The sequence below is a fragment of the Monodelphis domestica genome, chromosome 5, assembly GCF_027887165.1.
Source record: "Monodelphis domestica isolate mMonDom1 chromosome 5, mMonDom1.pri, whole genome shotgun sequence".
NCBI lineage: Eukaryota > Metazoa > Chordata > Mammalia > Didelphimorphia > Didelphidae > Monodelphis > Monodelphis domestica.
This window is the reverse complement of record NC_077231.1, coordinates 60,906,361-60,922,156: the sequence shown is the minus strand read 5'-3', so window position 1 is coordinate 60,922,156 and position 15,796 is coordinate 60,906,361. Positions and strand designations below refer to the sequence as shown.

Below are 15,796 nucleotides of genomic sequence, written 5' to 3'. Positions count from 1 at the left end.
CAATTAGTTTGCACATGCACATTTTATAAGAAACAGTGATTGGACAAGGAATGTTAATACATATGGATATGTTTCCTATGAACTCGAGGCATAGCCCTTTCTAAGAGAGGGGAAATAAAAGGCAGAGGAGTTGGATTTTCTGAAGTCTTCTCTCCTTTTGAACAATAAAACAGATATAACCAAATCTCTCCCCTCTCCACAAATATATTTTCACCAACCAAAGAGGCAAGAATATAACTTCTATTTTTAAGTGACTTGAATCTATACTGGATCATAGCAATTAAGACAGGCAACAAATATTTTTTACACTTTTAGCTGTTTTTTTTTGACAATTATAATAATCTTTGAAGGATGTTCCAAATATCCTAGTGAAATTTTAAGCTTTAAGAGATTTAACACGTTAAAACTATGCTTTGACTTTTGGAATAATCTGCATTTCTAAAAAATAAATTTTAATTACATTTAGTGGTAGTTTGGAATATGTTACCTCATACAAAACAGTTGTATTCCCGTGCAAAAGAGGTCCATAACAAATATAGGAATGTCCAACGACCCAGCCTAAGTCAGAAGCTGCCCACCAAACCTAGAAAGCAAAATAATGATACAATCAGAAAGATGTAATCGAAGAGATTTCATATTCTCTGAATTTAAAAATCTCAATGACCTCTCCAGGATTCTGATGCCAAGAAAGGCTTCAATAGATCCAAGTATTTTTTAACCATTTGGTAGGGGGCAAAGGCCTGGAAACAAATCAATTAGGGAATAGCTAAATAAATAGTAGTATAGTGTAGTAGTACTATGTTGTAAGGAAAAAATGAATCTGATTAAAACAGAGAAGCCTGGAAAGACATTCATGAATTAATGCAAAGTGAAGGAAGCAGTCAAGAAGTCACTATACCTGTTGACTGACAATTGAAATGAGTAAAATAACAGTTACAAAATAATTAAAAATAAATGTTGAAAATTTTTGAAAGATAACAGCCCCCAAAAAGAGATATGAGAAGATATTTTTCCTCTCTCCTTTTGCATATTTTTGGGTTCCAAACTTATAAAATACTGCATAAAATCTCATTTTTCAATATATTGATAAATTTGCCTAACTCCCCCCCCTTTGTTTTTCTCATTTATTTTTCATCTAGATATAGGAAAGGATAACTCTATAGGAAGCAGAAAGAAGAGGGACATGGGAAAATTCAGGCAATATGAAAATAAAATCTACTATTAATGCTCATTTACTGATAAATGTTTAATTATTTTGTCATCATTTGGAGTTAGATGCCTGTTGATTGAGGAATTTCCCAACCAATTATGCCTTATGATTATAAAGTAATATAGAATCTGCACAAGAAACTATAGCTTTAAGTTCTTTTGTTTGACTATGCACATTTATTATAAGGTTTTTGTTTCATTTTTTCTTTATAATGGAACACCAAAGAAGGAAGAAAAAACAGATTTTTTTTGTTCACTGAAAAAGAAAATAAATATGAGGAATACAGAGAAGCAATGGAAGATGTAAATAAAGTGATGCAAAATTAAGAAGGGCTAAAATCCAATATACATCATGACAATAACAATGTAAATGGATGGACCAAACAACAACAAAGCAATAAAATGATGCAAAGTTACAGAGAATAAACTTAACTCCAAAGAAGAAATATAAGAAGCCACCTGCCCCTACTGCTTTGCAAAGGTACAGGTTTGACTGTAAAATATTATAATTAACAAAACAACATCAACAACTAGTATTTAATTAATGTTTTTAAAGTATGTCAAGTGTTTTTTTTTACAAATAAGATGTCCTGGTTATGCCATTGAACTGGCTCTCTCTCCAAAGTTACTTATGATCTCTTAGTTGCCAAATCCTTTTCTCAACCTTCATTTTCCCTGACCTCTCTGCAGCTTTTAACCATATTGATCACTCCTTGATACTCTTCTCTCTCTAGGTCTTCAGAACATCACTCTCTCCTAGTTTTCTTCCTTTCTGACCTCCTACCTATCTTCTCTGACTCATTTGCTGAATTTTCCTCCAGACCATGCCACCATCCTAGGTGGCTCTCAGGGTTTTATCCTGAGCTCTCTTCTCTTATCCTTCTATACTTCTTCACTTGGTCATTTCATCAGCTCCCATGGATTTCTCTGTTGATGATTGTGAAATCTATCTTTTTGTTCCTGTTTCTAGTCATGCAAAACCTGACATGTTCAACTGCCTTTCTGACATCTCAAAACTCAATATGTCCAAAAGAGAATTCATACTTTTCCCCCCTAAACACTTCCAATCTCCAACCTTCTTTTTAACTGTGGAGGGCAACACCATTTTCCCAATCTCTCAAGCTCACAATCTAGGAGCCTTCTTGGATTCTGCACTTTCTTTCTCCAGTGCCCAAGCTGTTGCCAAATGTCTAGTGACCTCACCTTTGCAACATCTCTCCAATATGCCCCTTTCCCTCCTCTGGCAGTACCACCACTCTAATGTATGCCCTCATTACCTCATAACTGGATTACTGCAATAGCCTACTGGAGGACATACCTTCTTCAAGCCTTTACCTATTCCAACCCATCTACCACTAAAGTAGGTCTGATCCTGTCACTCCATTACTCAGTAAATTATAGGGGCTTCCTATTGCCTCTAGGAGCAAATACAAAATGCCCTCAATCAAAATCCCTCTTGATCTAGTACCCTCCTGCCTTTCCAGTCTTCTCACACGTTTCTCCTCTCCATGTAATTTTTGATCAAGTAACACTAGTCTCCTGGTTGTTCCTCATGCCTGGAATGCTTTCCCTCCTCCTCTTAGACTACTGACTTCTTTGGCTTCCTAAAGTCCCAACTAAATTCTCACCTTCTTTGAGATGTCTTCCTAAAGCCTTCTTAATTCTAGTGCTTTCCCTCTGATAATTAATTCCTATTTATCCTATATATAGTTTGCTTCATAGACATTTGTTTGCATTTTGTCTCCTTCACTCTAAGCTCTTTGAGGACAAGAACTGTCTTTTGTCTCTTCTTATATCCCCAGTCCTTGACACTGTGCTTGGTATATAATAGATGCTTATATAAATATTAATTTATTATTATTAATTATGATCCTAAGAGTGAGTGTAGTTATAAGCTTAAATATATACTAAGACTTTTGGAACAGCCTGTATTCTCATCTGACCCTCACAATTGAAAGATATCAGTCCAGAGTCATACAGTGACCCAGTCACTGTCAGTTTTTGTTTTTTGACCAATGTATTGTTAGTTTTGTGATCTTTTTTGTCTTCTGTTTTCTTTATACTGTTATCCCTTTTACATTCCAATTTTCCCCATCACATTTTCAGTATATAATGGATCAAAATAGGAAATTAAATGGAAATTTTAAGGGAGTTTTATGGAAGTTGCAGTGGAAATATGAAGGTGAGCAGAAAATGTAGAAAAGGCTTAGAAACTATAAAACCTAGGCACAAATACTTAACCCAAATTTTATAATAAGGTACTACAAACACTCCATGAAATATTTTTAAAAATCTGGAAAACCAACTCTGTAATAAAAGATTACTCTCTGGGAAGGGAGAAAAAGGAGGGATTCTAGGGGAAAGACAGGTGACATTAAAATAAAATCTATTAAAATGTATATTTTTAAAATGCCAATGAACAAATTATAAAAACAGGAACAATTACCTCTCCTGGTTTCAGTCCATATATGGAAGACATGGTCCAATTCAGCATTACTGCATATCCACCAGTAGGTCTGACCACACCCTAATTAAAAAAGAATCTAAATTAAAACTACTCAAAGTTTATAGGAAGGTTTGCTTATTTTCTTATTATTATTCTCTCATATATACCACCTATACAATTAGACATAATGTTTCCCAAATGCCCAGTGCTTGGCAACCAAATTCTATTCAAATACAGATCAGCACGCTATTGTATAAAGTTACTGGATTCCTGCTTTCAGTTTTAAAACTTTTTGTATTTTTTTTAGCCCCAAATGTATTTTGTAGAGAGGTTGGTTGGAAATTTTAGAAAGACAGGACAGGGAGAAAGCATTTAAGAGCCTACTATGTGCTAAGCATTTCACAAATATTATATCATTTGAGACTTACAACTTCCCTGAGAAGTAGGTGCCATTATTATCCCCAGAACAGAATCAGAAAGAAGTCAAGTAAATTAATAAAGGTGGCATAGCCATAAGTATCTGAGGCAGGATTTGAATTCAAGTTTTCCCTTGAACTGCAGGTCTTCCACTCTATTCACTACACCATTGGGTTTTAAACGGATACTGACTATATAATTTTATCTGTTTTTAAAGTTGGAAAACAGCTGATTCCCCATATACTATTATGTGGTGTGTGCATATATATATAGATATATTTAATGTTACTTCTTTCACATAAGTTTTCAAGGAATTGTCTTTAAGCCTAATCCCACAAGTATTGCCATTGTCCCTTAGGTCCTCTTGCAATTTTAATTTTTATGAGATTAAGGTGTTCCATGAATTAAATCCATATTGTATCAACAAGCAATGACTAGCATTAAAAAGATGGGAGTGTGAAGCACTGAGCAATTTTCCATTTAACATTCAGGCATTTGCTAATTACCTACTCCTAGGGGTTGGAGATATAGAGACAAAACAAGAAAATGATAAATATGCAGGAGAATTTCCGAATCTGATTAGGCTCAGTGCTATCATTCTATTAAATTCTGGGTCTTGCTCATCCTATATGGGCAATGTCCAAGACACATGAATATGTACACACTGAGAGACTAACTTGATGGGTTGCCTGTTGAACCACAAATCAAATATCGGGTGACATGCATTTTTCTTCCACTGTGAATGGACAGGCCAATCTTTTTCAAAGGATCATTGTTGTTTGTCCTTTATTTCCAAAGAAAACAAATGACACCACAGAGTTATACTTGACTTGCACATGAACTGCATTTAAGTATGGAAGACATGCACAAAGTCATCAGCCTCACTTTCTCTTCCAAAGCCACCAAAAGCCAGTGGGAAGACAAAAGGCAGGATGACTGGTGATGACTTTGATGTCTTCAATGCCTGACTGACTACTAAGCCCTCCACAGTGCCTGCTTCAGCCATCTTCATGGCTTTTGGAACAAATTGTTCTCATCTACCTATTTCAACTAGGAGAAGTCTTCACATTTAGGGTAGATGTTCCCCTAACTCACCAATAGGTTTGAGGTCTATCGGTTACCCTCAGGCTGATTGAGCCTCTCAGCCAAGATGGGTAAAGACCACAGTACATGCCACAACTTCTTGGAGCCACGGGTGAGAGTTGGATGAGAAGCGGACACCAAAGGTGAATGCATAACCCTGAAAATGACTCACTAGTTCCTTGTGCCAAAGGTACTAGTCCTCCCTGAATACCTGACAAACCTCTTAAAATGACTATGATATTATAGAGATTTTGTAGTTTCCAGAGACCTGATGCAATTGGTCCAAGGTCATTAATCTGCAGAAACTTGTCCTGAAAAGGGAATGTTTGCACTATTCCTCCTTTTCCTGGGGCATCCTCCATGACACTGAAGCAACTAGGATGAACATGTCTGTCTGATTTATGCCTCAGAAAATGTTAAAACCCATCAATGGGTATCATCATTAAATGGGATTAAATGACGCTATATGTCAAATAAATAACACAGTGCCTAGCATATAGTAGAAATTTCAAAAGTGTTTATATTCTCCATCTCCTCCCTCAGAGAGTTAAATATAGTTATCTCCATGGGTATATTTGTCAGAGGCTGTTGTGGCTTTAACATATGTACAGAAAACACTTGATTTGAGGACACCTTTTGAGATTGCATTTTGTTCCACCAGAAGCTTTTTGGAAGTAGACAAATAGTAGACAGTGAGATACGACATTCTCTGCATCTCTCAGTGAGTTGTGTTTCTGAAGACATGGTGTGCTGTGGGAAAATCATCTCTAAGAGCCTCATAGTGCCCCTCTCACATTTTTATTATGCTAGAGGCAATCTATTACAGAGGAAAAATGTTATGTGACTAGAACTTCTGTTAATGATTCATCTTGGGCAGGATTCAAGATATGCTTGCCTAATCCTAGATAGGTTTCTGTAGCAAGCATTTTGTTAGGAAACCTCCAATGTATGCTTTTAAATCTAGTGTTACAAGCATTCTGCCCCCCCCAATCAAAAGACAATGAAGTCCCAATAATTTGGCACTTCTAAAACTCCTAGTAAATTTATTAAGTAGGTACTGTCATAAATTCACAGATATTTAATTCTCCAATATTTTACGAAAGATCTTATAGTTTATTGAAAAAAAATAAAACCTGTCCTAGGAAAGTTGACTTAGTAGATTCCTTTTCATAAATTCAAAACACAATTTGTACTTCCATCAGATTCAGACCAATGTGGCTCCAAGAAGCTGTGGTATGCCCAACAACCCCACTCTGGCAAAAAGCCACCTTGGCAGATGAAATGAACAAAGTGGAGGGTAACCAAAAGGCTTCCAGCCAATCAGTGAGTTAGGGGCATGTCTACCCTAAGAATGAAATGGATGGATGAGAGCAATTTGGTCCAATGGCCATGAAGATGGCAGAAGCGAGCATTGTGAAGCACCTACAGAACGGTCAGAAATGGTCATCACTACATCACAGGCCATCACCAGTCATCTTGACTTTTATCTAGCCACTGGACTTGGATGACTCTGGAAGAGACTGATGGAAAGACTGATGACTTCATGTAACTTTGCCTCTCTTGAATCCAATTCATGCTCAAGTTATCACTCCATGATGTCAATGTCCTTTTTGAAATCAATGAAAAAACAACATTAAAAAGCAGTGGTGAAAAGGCAGCACATTATAAAGGATAGAGAGCTGGCCTCTGTCAGGAAAGTACTGGGTTCAAATCTTGCCTAGGATTCACACTAGCAGCCCATTCATTTAATTTCACAGTGCCCTAGGCAACCCAGAGAGGTTGCACAGTAGTCAGAGATCAAATAAGTTTTCTAGACTGAAAAATAAATAATTAGGATTCATGATTAAATAAATTTAACCTCTAAAGCAAACACACCCATACACATGTGTTCACACCAGGGGAGTGAAAAAGAGGCATTGACCTTTGGCTGCAGTTACTAAAATTATTCCTCTCTTTAGGAACCACTAATAAAACATCAATCTCAAACTGGGGAACATAGTATCCCCCCCACAACCCTCATCAGCAACACCTGGTGTCTTGACCAATCTCACAAGCAGCTTCCTTGGCACCTGTGAACTGCTTTCTGGGCTAGATGATATGGTTAGCATGCAGCCTGGCTTTCTAGGGCACAAGGGGGATATCAGCAATTCCAAAACTCCTGCCAGTACACTTTACAGGTGCATTTTCCATTTGAAACCAAAGAGCTTTTCTTCCAAACTCTTCTCATCCATCCTCTCAGGACGTGGCTAATTATTTCATCCTCCAGAAAAGTTCTCGTTTGACACAAAACCTTGATTAATTTGATGCTAATCAACTCATGAATAGCTTTCCTCTAAAAGCACTTAGTCATATCTAGGGAGAAAAAAATGTAGCATTTCCTCAAAGATAATTTTTGTAACCCATGGTTACAAAGACAACACAATTAATATTTTCCCCCATGATACACATTCTGAAATATTTTCTTGCATCTTATAGGAACCCTGGGTTAGAGTTGGAAGGTACCTTAGCGGTCAAGCCAAATTCCATCACTTTACCATTGGGGAAGCTAAGACCCAGAGAGAAGAAATCATTTAAATGATTTTACATGAGCTCATTTACATGAGGTCAAATATTATTATTATAATTATATACATATATAACAAATGACAAAGGTGGTATTCAAACCTGGATCCCCGTGATTTAAAGTCTAGCACTTGACTTAAGTCATTCAACAATTCTAAAAATTATGACAATATAAATTCACAAATTATACAGTATTCATGGATATCAATGGCAATATTAATTATATCTAATCTCTCCTCTACAAAAAATCCATTAGAAAGCAAATTAAAATAGCTGGAAAATGACATATTTGTTATTGCTATAGCTTTATATATATCATATTTCTAATACAGAATACTTATTAATATGTATCTTTTTTAACTTTTGCAAAAGTACTTTACATAGAGTGTCTGATTTGATCATTAAAACAACCCTGTGAAACATATACACTATAAGTGGATGTTATTATCTCCATTTTACAGATTGAGAAACTGAGATTTACAGAAGTCAAGGGAGCTGTCCATGTTTATATAACTAAATATATGTGGACTAAGTGGATTTTTAACCCTCCAAGATTTCAAAACCAGAAATATTTCTATTACTTTATGCCATCTCTAAGATTATACTGTAATTAGTTTATTTTTAAACCTCAAATGTGATTGAAATCTGTACATTTTCAATTGTGCTCACAAAAGTCACACTGTATCTACCCATATTTTCCATGTCATCACACCTATAAAATGAGGATAATCAAGTTTGTCCAAAACATGAAAGACTACATATGAAAAAATAAAGATAAGTAATAAAAAATTTTATTTCACAATATGATGAACAGGATAATATTATACTGTATGAAAATATTTATTGGCTTTCTTGGAGGAGAATTGGTAGGATGGGGAAAAAAGAATGAGACAGATTTTTGGACATTGCCAATGTGAGAATTTGTTTCTCTTGGATAAGTATATTTATTGTAATTTATTACATATTAACAAACCATAAACATTATATTATCATGTTACATATACTTTGTTATATATAAAATGTTTAAAATAAATGGTAACTAAAAAAGTCATATATGTTAGAATAGTTTTTAAATGCCCAGAACCACAGAAATCCAAAATCTCTTAATGGCATGATTCCTTTCTGTGAAGGTAGTAGCTTCCTTCCCTTCATTCCTTTATTCCTATCTTTTTAAAAAGCATTAACAACAAAATAATCACAGTTCCCTTAGAAGGGTTGCCAACAAAAAATATGAATAGAAAATACAAAGGAGGGAATACAAAATATTTCATTTTTTTATACTAACTGATTTTCCTAAGGTCTGACACATCGAACAGGGTTTGCTTTCTATAGCCTTGTAGACCATCAAAATTTGTAAGAGACTTTGGAAATGAACTCAACTAAGGTTTAACATCTTTTGATATGTCATGAATCACTTTGGCAGCATCTGGAAAAGACTATGGATCCTCCTTTCAGAAAAATTTTTCTTTGTTGTTTATTTTTGGTTGATTGATTTAAAACGCTTACCTTCTGTCAGAATATACACTCAGTATTGATTCAAAGACAAAAGAGTGTTAAGTTCTAGGCAATTGGGATTAAGTGCTTGGCCTAGGGTCACAGAGCTGGGAAGTGTCTGAAGTCAATTTTGAACCCAGAACCTCCCATATCCAGGTTTGTATTCTATCCACTGAACTACCTACCTGCTCCAAGAATAACATTTTTTTTATTTTTTTTTAAATATATTTTATTTGATCATTTCCAAGCATTATTCGTTAAAGACATAGATCATTTTCTTTTCCTCCCCCCCCCACCCCCCATAGCCGACGCGTAAGTCCACTGGGCATTAGATGTTTTCTTGATTTGAACCCATTGCTTTGTTGATAGTATTTGCATTAGAGTGTTCATTTAAAGTCTATCCTCTGTCATGTCCCCTCAACCTCTGTATTCAGGCAGTTGCTTTTTCTCGGTGTTTCCACTCCCATAGTTTATCCTTTGCTTATGAATGGTGTTTTTTTTCTCCTGGATCCCTGAAAGTTGTTCAGGGACATTACACCGCCCCTAATGGAGAAGTCCATTACGTTCGATTATACCACAGTGTATTAGTCTCTGTGTACAATGTTCTCTTGGTTCTGCTCCTCTCGCTCTGCATCACTTCCTGGAGGTTGTTCCAGTCTCCATGGAACTTCTCCACTTTATTATTCCTTTGAGCACAATAGTATTCCATCACCAACATATACCACAGTTTGTTCAGCCATTCCCCAATTGATGGGCATCCCCTCGTTTTCCAGTTTTGGGCCACCACAAAGAGCGCAGCTATGAATATTTTTGTACAAGTCTTTGTGTCCATTATCTCTTTGGGGTACAGACCCAGCAGTGCTATGGCTGGATCAAAGGGCAGACAGTCATTTAGTACCCTTTGGGCATAGTTCCAAATTGCCCTCCAGAATGGTTGGATCAGTTCACAACTCCACCAGCAATGAATTAATGTCCCTACTTTGCCACATCCCCTCCAGCATTCATTACTTACCTTTGCTATCATGTTAGCCAATCTGCTAGGTGTGAGGTGATACCTCAGAGTTGTTTTGATTTGCATCTCTCTGATTATAAGAGATGTAGAACACTTCTTCATGTGCTTGTTAATAGTTTTGATTTCTTTATCTGAGAACTGCCTATCCATTTCCCTTGCCCATTTATCAATTGGAGAATGGCTTGATTTTTTGTACAATTGATTTAGCTCATTATAAATATGAGTAATTAAACCTTTGTCAGAGGTTTCTATGAAGATTTTTTCCCAATTTGTTGTTTCCCTTCTGATTTTAGTTATATTGGTTTTGTTTGTACAAAAGCTTTTTAGTTTGATGTAGTCAAAATTATTTATTTTACATTTTGTGATTCTTTCTATATCTTGCTTGGTTTTAAAGCCTTTCCCCTCCCAAAGGTCTGACATGTATACTATTCTGTGTTTACCCAATTTACTTATGGTTTCCTTCTTTATGTTTAAGTCACTCACCCATTTTGAATTTATCTTGGTGTAGGGTGTGAGGTGTTGATCTATTCCTAGTCTCTCCCACACTGTCTTCCAATTTTCCCAGCAGTTTTTATCGAATAGTGGATTTTTGTCCCAAAAGCTGGGATCTTTGGGTTTATCGTATACTGTCTTGCTGAGGTCACTTACCCCAAGTCTATTCCACTGATCTTCCTTTCTGTTTCTTAGCCAGTACCAAATTGTTTTGATGACTGCTGCTTTGTAATATAGTTTGAGGTCTGGGACTGCAAGGCCCCCATCATATGTGTTTTTTTTCATTATTTCCCTGGATATCCTTGATCTTTTGTTCTTCCAAATGAACTTTGTTATGGTTTTTTCTAAATCAGTGAAGAAGTATTTTGGTAGTTCAATGGGTATGGCACTACAAGAATAACATTTTTAAATAATTGAAGTGTCTGGTAAATTTCAGTCAGAGGTTAATAAAAACAAAGATATATACATATATATTTTTTTTCTTCCATCAAAGTTCACAGATCCCCAACAATCTATCTACAGACTCCAGGTTAAAAACCCTCATATAATCCAACTATCTTATTTTACAGGTTTTAAAATTTGGAATGAGCAGATAGGCCGATATGAAAGTAAAGGAAAATAATAAATGCTGGAGGGGATGTGGCAAAGTTAGGACATTAATGCATTGCTGGTGAAGTTGTCAATTGATCCAACCATTCTGGAGGGCAATTTGGAACTATGCCCAAAGGGCGATAAAAGAAAGTCTGCCCTTTGATCCAGCCATAGCACTGATGGGTTTGTATCCCAAAGAGATCATAAGGAAAAAGACTTGTACAAGAATATTCATAGCTGTGCTCTTTGTGGTGGCCAAAAATTGGAAAATGAGGGGATGCCCTTCAATTGGGGAATGGCTGAACAAACTGTGGTATATGTTGGTGATGGAATACTATCATGCTGTAAAGAATAATAAACTGCTTGATTTTCATACGAGCTGGAAAGACCTCCATGAACTGATGTGGATTGAAAAGAGCAGAACCAAGAGAACAATGTACACAGAGACTGAAACACTGTGGGATAATCAAATGTAATAGACTTTGCTACTAATAACAATGCAATGATCAAGAACAATCCAGAGGGAATTCTGAGAAAGCACTATACACATAGAGAGAAAGAACTGTGGGAATAGAAATGCAGAAGGAAAACAATTGATTTTTCACTTGTTTATGTGGGTATTAGATGTGGGGCTTTGGTTTTTTAAAAGATTATAAAAATGATTAATATGGAAAGAGGTACTGAGTGATGATACAAGTAAAACAGGTGGAATTGCTTGTCGGCTCTGGGAGGAAGGCGGGGAAGAAGGGAGGGAAAGTACATAAATCATGTAACCATGGAAAAATACTGAATAAAAAAAAAACCTCAATTGGAACAAAAAAAATTTAGAGTGAGATTATTTGCTCAAACTCAAACAACAAACTATTCAAATGATTTTTAAAATTCCCTTCTTTGGTGTAATCAATTAAACAAAAGAAATTAAGTTCCTACTGTGTGTCAGTCTAGATGCTAGGGACACACACACTCTTATTCAATTCTTCCAAATAAGCTTGCAACAGGGCTTCTTCCCCTTATTTTTTCTGACATCACGAAGGAATCACTGTAATTTCTGACCCTGGCTATTTGTTCAGTCAATCCTCTTGCTGTGATGGTGGAAGAACCCATTTTCTCTCTTTTCTCTTTAATTCCTAGGTGCTATATTTTACTCATGTTCTTCAGAATTCCACAATGGTTAACTGATGTAGCCTGCTCTTACCCATCAAATGCCCTTCCACTGTCCTCTCTGTGATAGCAATTTTTCATTCTATGGAGATTGGTGCATTCCACGTTAATATCTGCCTAAGCGAGGATATTAGTCATTTTTGAGCTTCCTATCAATTAGGCTATATCCACATGTGTTCAAAGCAGCCAGATGAAAGCATTTCCCAGTAGCTAGATGTCTGACATCATTTGTGAATAAACAAATGTATATGGGTAAGGCATCTGCATGAATTAATTCTCCCACTTTTCATCTCCCACGGTCACACTAGAATATCAATATTCATGCAAGTATTCATGTGGTTGGCAACCTTACTGTGAAACTTCAATGTCGTTCTACAAACCTTTGTCTCATTGTGGATGATCTGTAAAGATCAAAAAATCTCCATTTTGAAAACCACATAAAAATCCATATATTTCAGAGAAGCACATAATCTTTACTGTCTCTAGACAAAAAGCTATATAGTTAATGTTCACACCATGGGGCTGCAATTTGAGAGGAAAGGCCTGGAAAACAAAGGGAGGAGTTTGTCAAATAGCTCTGGTAGGATTCGGCCATTTTTACACAATCTCTCAGTTTATTGACTGAGCATAAGAAGGGACTTTAAAAAGAATTATTCCCTACCCTCATTCTGTGGTTGACGTGATGAAGAAAAGCTGTACTGGGTTGAGACACAATGGAAGGAAGCTTATTTTAAAGAGTCAGAAAACATTTTTATATGAAAGTTAATCAAACACTGGCTAGTTAATGTTAGGGAATCAGAGAATTTATGTTCAAAAATGAATCCTTCAAGAACACAAAATTTCAAAACTGCCAGATATTTTATAAGCTCTGATTTTAAGAAATCTATCTTTTAAATATTATTATTATTATTACAATATTATTGTTGTATTACTACAAAACAAAATTATAGAACATTTGCTATTTATTCCCCCTCCCATTTTTATTGTAAGCTTTAGAGGCAGTGTGAGGGAGTCGATAGAAAGCTTGTCTTAAAGTTAAGAAGTCTGAATTCAAATCCTACCCCATGTACACTGCTCACAGGATCCCCTTTTCTGCCTTCTAGCTTGCCAGGCTTCCCTCAGGTATCAACTAAAGTCCCATCTCATCCAAGAAGCTTTTTCCATGCTTCCTTAATCATAATGTCTTCCTTTTGGGATTATGTCCAGTTTTTCATGTGTTGGAAAAGATAGAAGGCAAAATGAGAAGGGGATGACAGAAGATGATATAGACATAGTGTTAGGGAAACAATAAATATAAATTTGGACAGACTTTGAGAGACAGTGAAGAACAGAAGAGCTTGGTGGGCTATGGTCCATGGGGTCTAAAGAGTCAAAAAGTTGTGCTGTCACACCTTAAAAAAGAAACAACTGAATAATGACAAAATCCTGTTTGTACATCGTTGTTTCATATTGTCTTTTCCATTAATCTAAACTGAGAACTGGGATGTTTTGGGGGTAGGGGAGGGTTCTTTGTTTCCCCAATACTTAGCACAGGATCTAGGACATAATAATGACTTAAGAGCTGGCTGACTTGGTGACAACTTCTCAGGGCTCCAAGGAAATTGCATGAATCTGTAAGACTGTAAAGTTGTGGCAGTCATGCCCACCGGTACTTCTAGAGAAAGTTTTCTAACTAGGAGATCCCTATACTGATGAAATCTCAGGTCATTCCCATTCCTCTACAGGTATAGACTCCTCTATAAAAAAACAGCTGCAATAAGGTGTGATTGATAAAGGGATGGTTGAGTTACAGAGAATGTTCTACCTGTATGTGGTAGAGAGAGTTCTTTACCAGGCAATCCCTTCACCAGTGACATCATGAGTCCCATTCTCACCCCTCCTGCAAGTTTATTTGCTGCACCATGCAAATTGTTGATAAAATCCTGAACTTAAAATATTGGCATGTTAACAAGTAATTTTTATTAGTATCTTTGGTTTTTACATTCAGACATTCCAGCTATCCCTAATAAGAAAAGAGGTAAACAAAACCAACTTTCTTCATACTTAATTCCACACCTCTCTACTATAAGGTGACAGAGGCTGCCTTACCTTTTCCCCAGGATATTATAATTACACAGCATTTATTGTATATGGGGTCAACTTTGGTTTATCTTATGGCAGCGAGGTGGCCCAGTGAACAGAACACTGGACCTGGAGTCAGGAAGACTCATCTCCCTGAATTCAAACCTGGCTTCTGACACTTACTAGTTGTGTGATGCAAGGCAAGTCACTTACTTTTCTTTGCTTCAGTTTCCTCGTCTATACAATAAGTTGGAGAAGGAAATGGCAAAGCATTCCAGTATCTTTGCCAAGAAAATCCAAAAAATGGGACAATGAAGAATTGGATACCATTGAAATGACTAAAAAACAATGGCCTCACTCTTCATCATGCATCAATTTGTACATTACAAATGATTCTTTAAATTTCTTATGCATTACTCCCAGGTTCTTCATTTAAAAATACTTTTGCCACATTTTAAACTCTCAGAGACTTGGAATCTCAGAGTTAGGTGGGACCTCAGAAGATATTCAACCAATCACATTTGTTTTATTTATAATAAACTTAACAACCACTGAGAAAAAAGCAACTAAAAATAAATATATGAAAGCAATATCTAATCCCAAGTTTTTATCTTTAATTAGGTGGCAAGAAGGTACAGTGGATAAAGTACTGGACCCAAGATACAAATCCAGCTTCAAATACTTATTAATTATATGACCCTGACTTAAGTTACTTAATTTCTATTAGCCACAGGGTCATTATCTGTAAACAAAATGGGGATAGCAGTACCTTTTCCCAAGGGTTTTTGTGGAGACAGATGTGAGCTAATATTTGTTAAATGATTTGAAAGCCCAAAGTATTAGATAAATGATCATTATTATTACACTTATTATAATTCTTATCATCATTACTAAGCAAAGAAAATACTTTTGTTCAGTATCTCCTTCCACATCTGCCTAAAATTCTGCCGCCATTAGCCCTGTTTTTCCTTCTTTCAAAAAATAAAACCAATGGCTATCAGGGACAGAATATCACAGTCTCAGGAGAATTAAAGAAATGTCTAAGAGATATTCTGAAAAGGGTGACATTAAAGAGATGCAAAAACAGGAAAGAAATTGGGTCCAGCCGTGGTGATATTAAGGGGTGAGCAATAGATAGTCTGTATGTTCATCAGTTAACGGTACAATGTTGAGTAAAGCCTTTGGCATATTGCATGGACTAATCTTAATGAAATCAAAGAAAGGTCTATCCCGCGCCCTAAAAAAAAGAAAATACACACACACACACA

At 36.0% G+C, this 15,796-nt stretch overlaps 1 protein-coding gene across 1 annotated transcript in view; it reads right to left on the bottom strand.

Annotated features, from left to right (window-relative positions):
• ACSS3 (acyl-CoA synthetase short chain family member 3) overlaps positions 1-15,796 on the bottom strand; it is a 256,797-nt gene that overhangs the window by 140,946 nt on the left and 100,055 nt on the right. Inside the window, exons 6-7 of the mRNA XM_001372484.4 lie at positions 3,656-3,736; positions 488-583 (exon numbers count right to left, since the gene is read on the bottom strand). Coding sequence (XP_001372521.1) covers positions 488-583; positions 3,656-3,736 — 177 coding nt within the window. The remainder of the gene's footprint in view (positions 1-487; positions 584-3,655; positions 3,737-15,796) is intronic.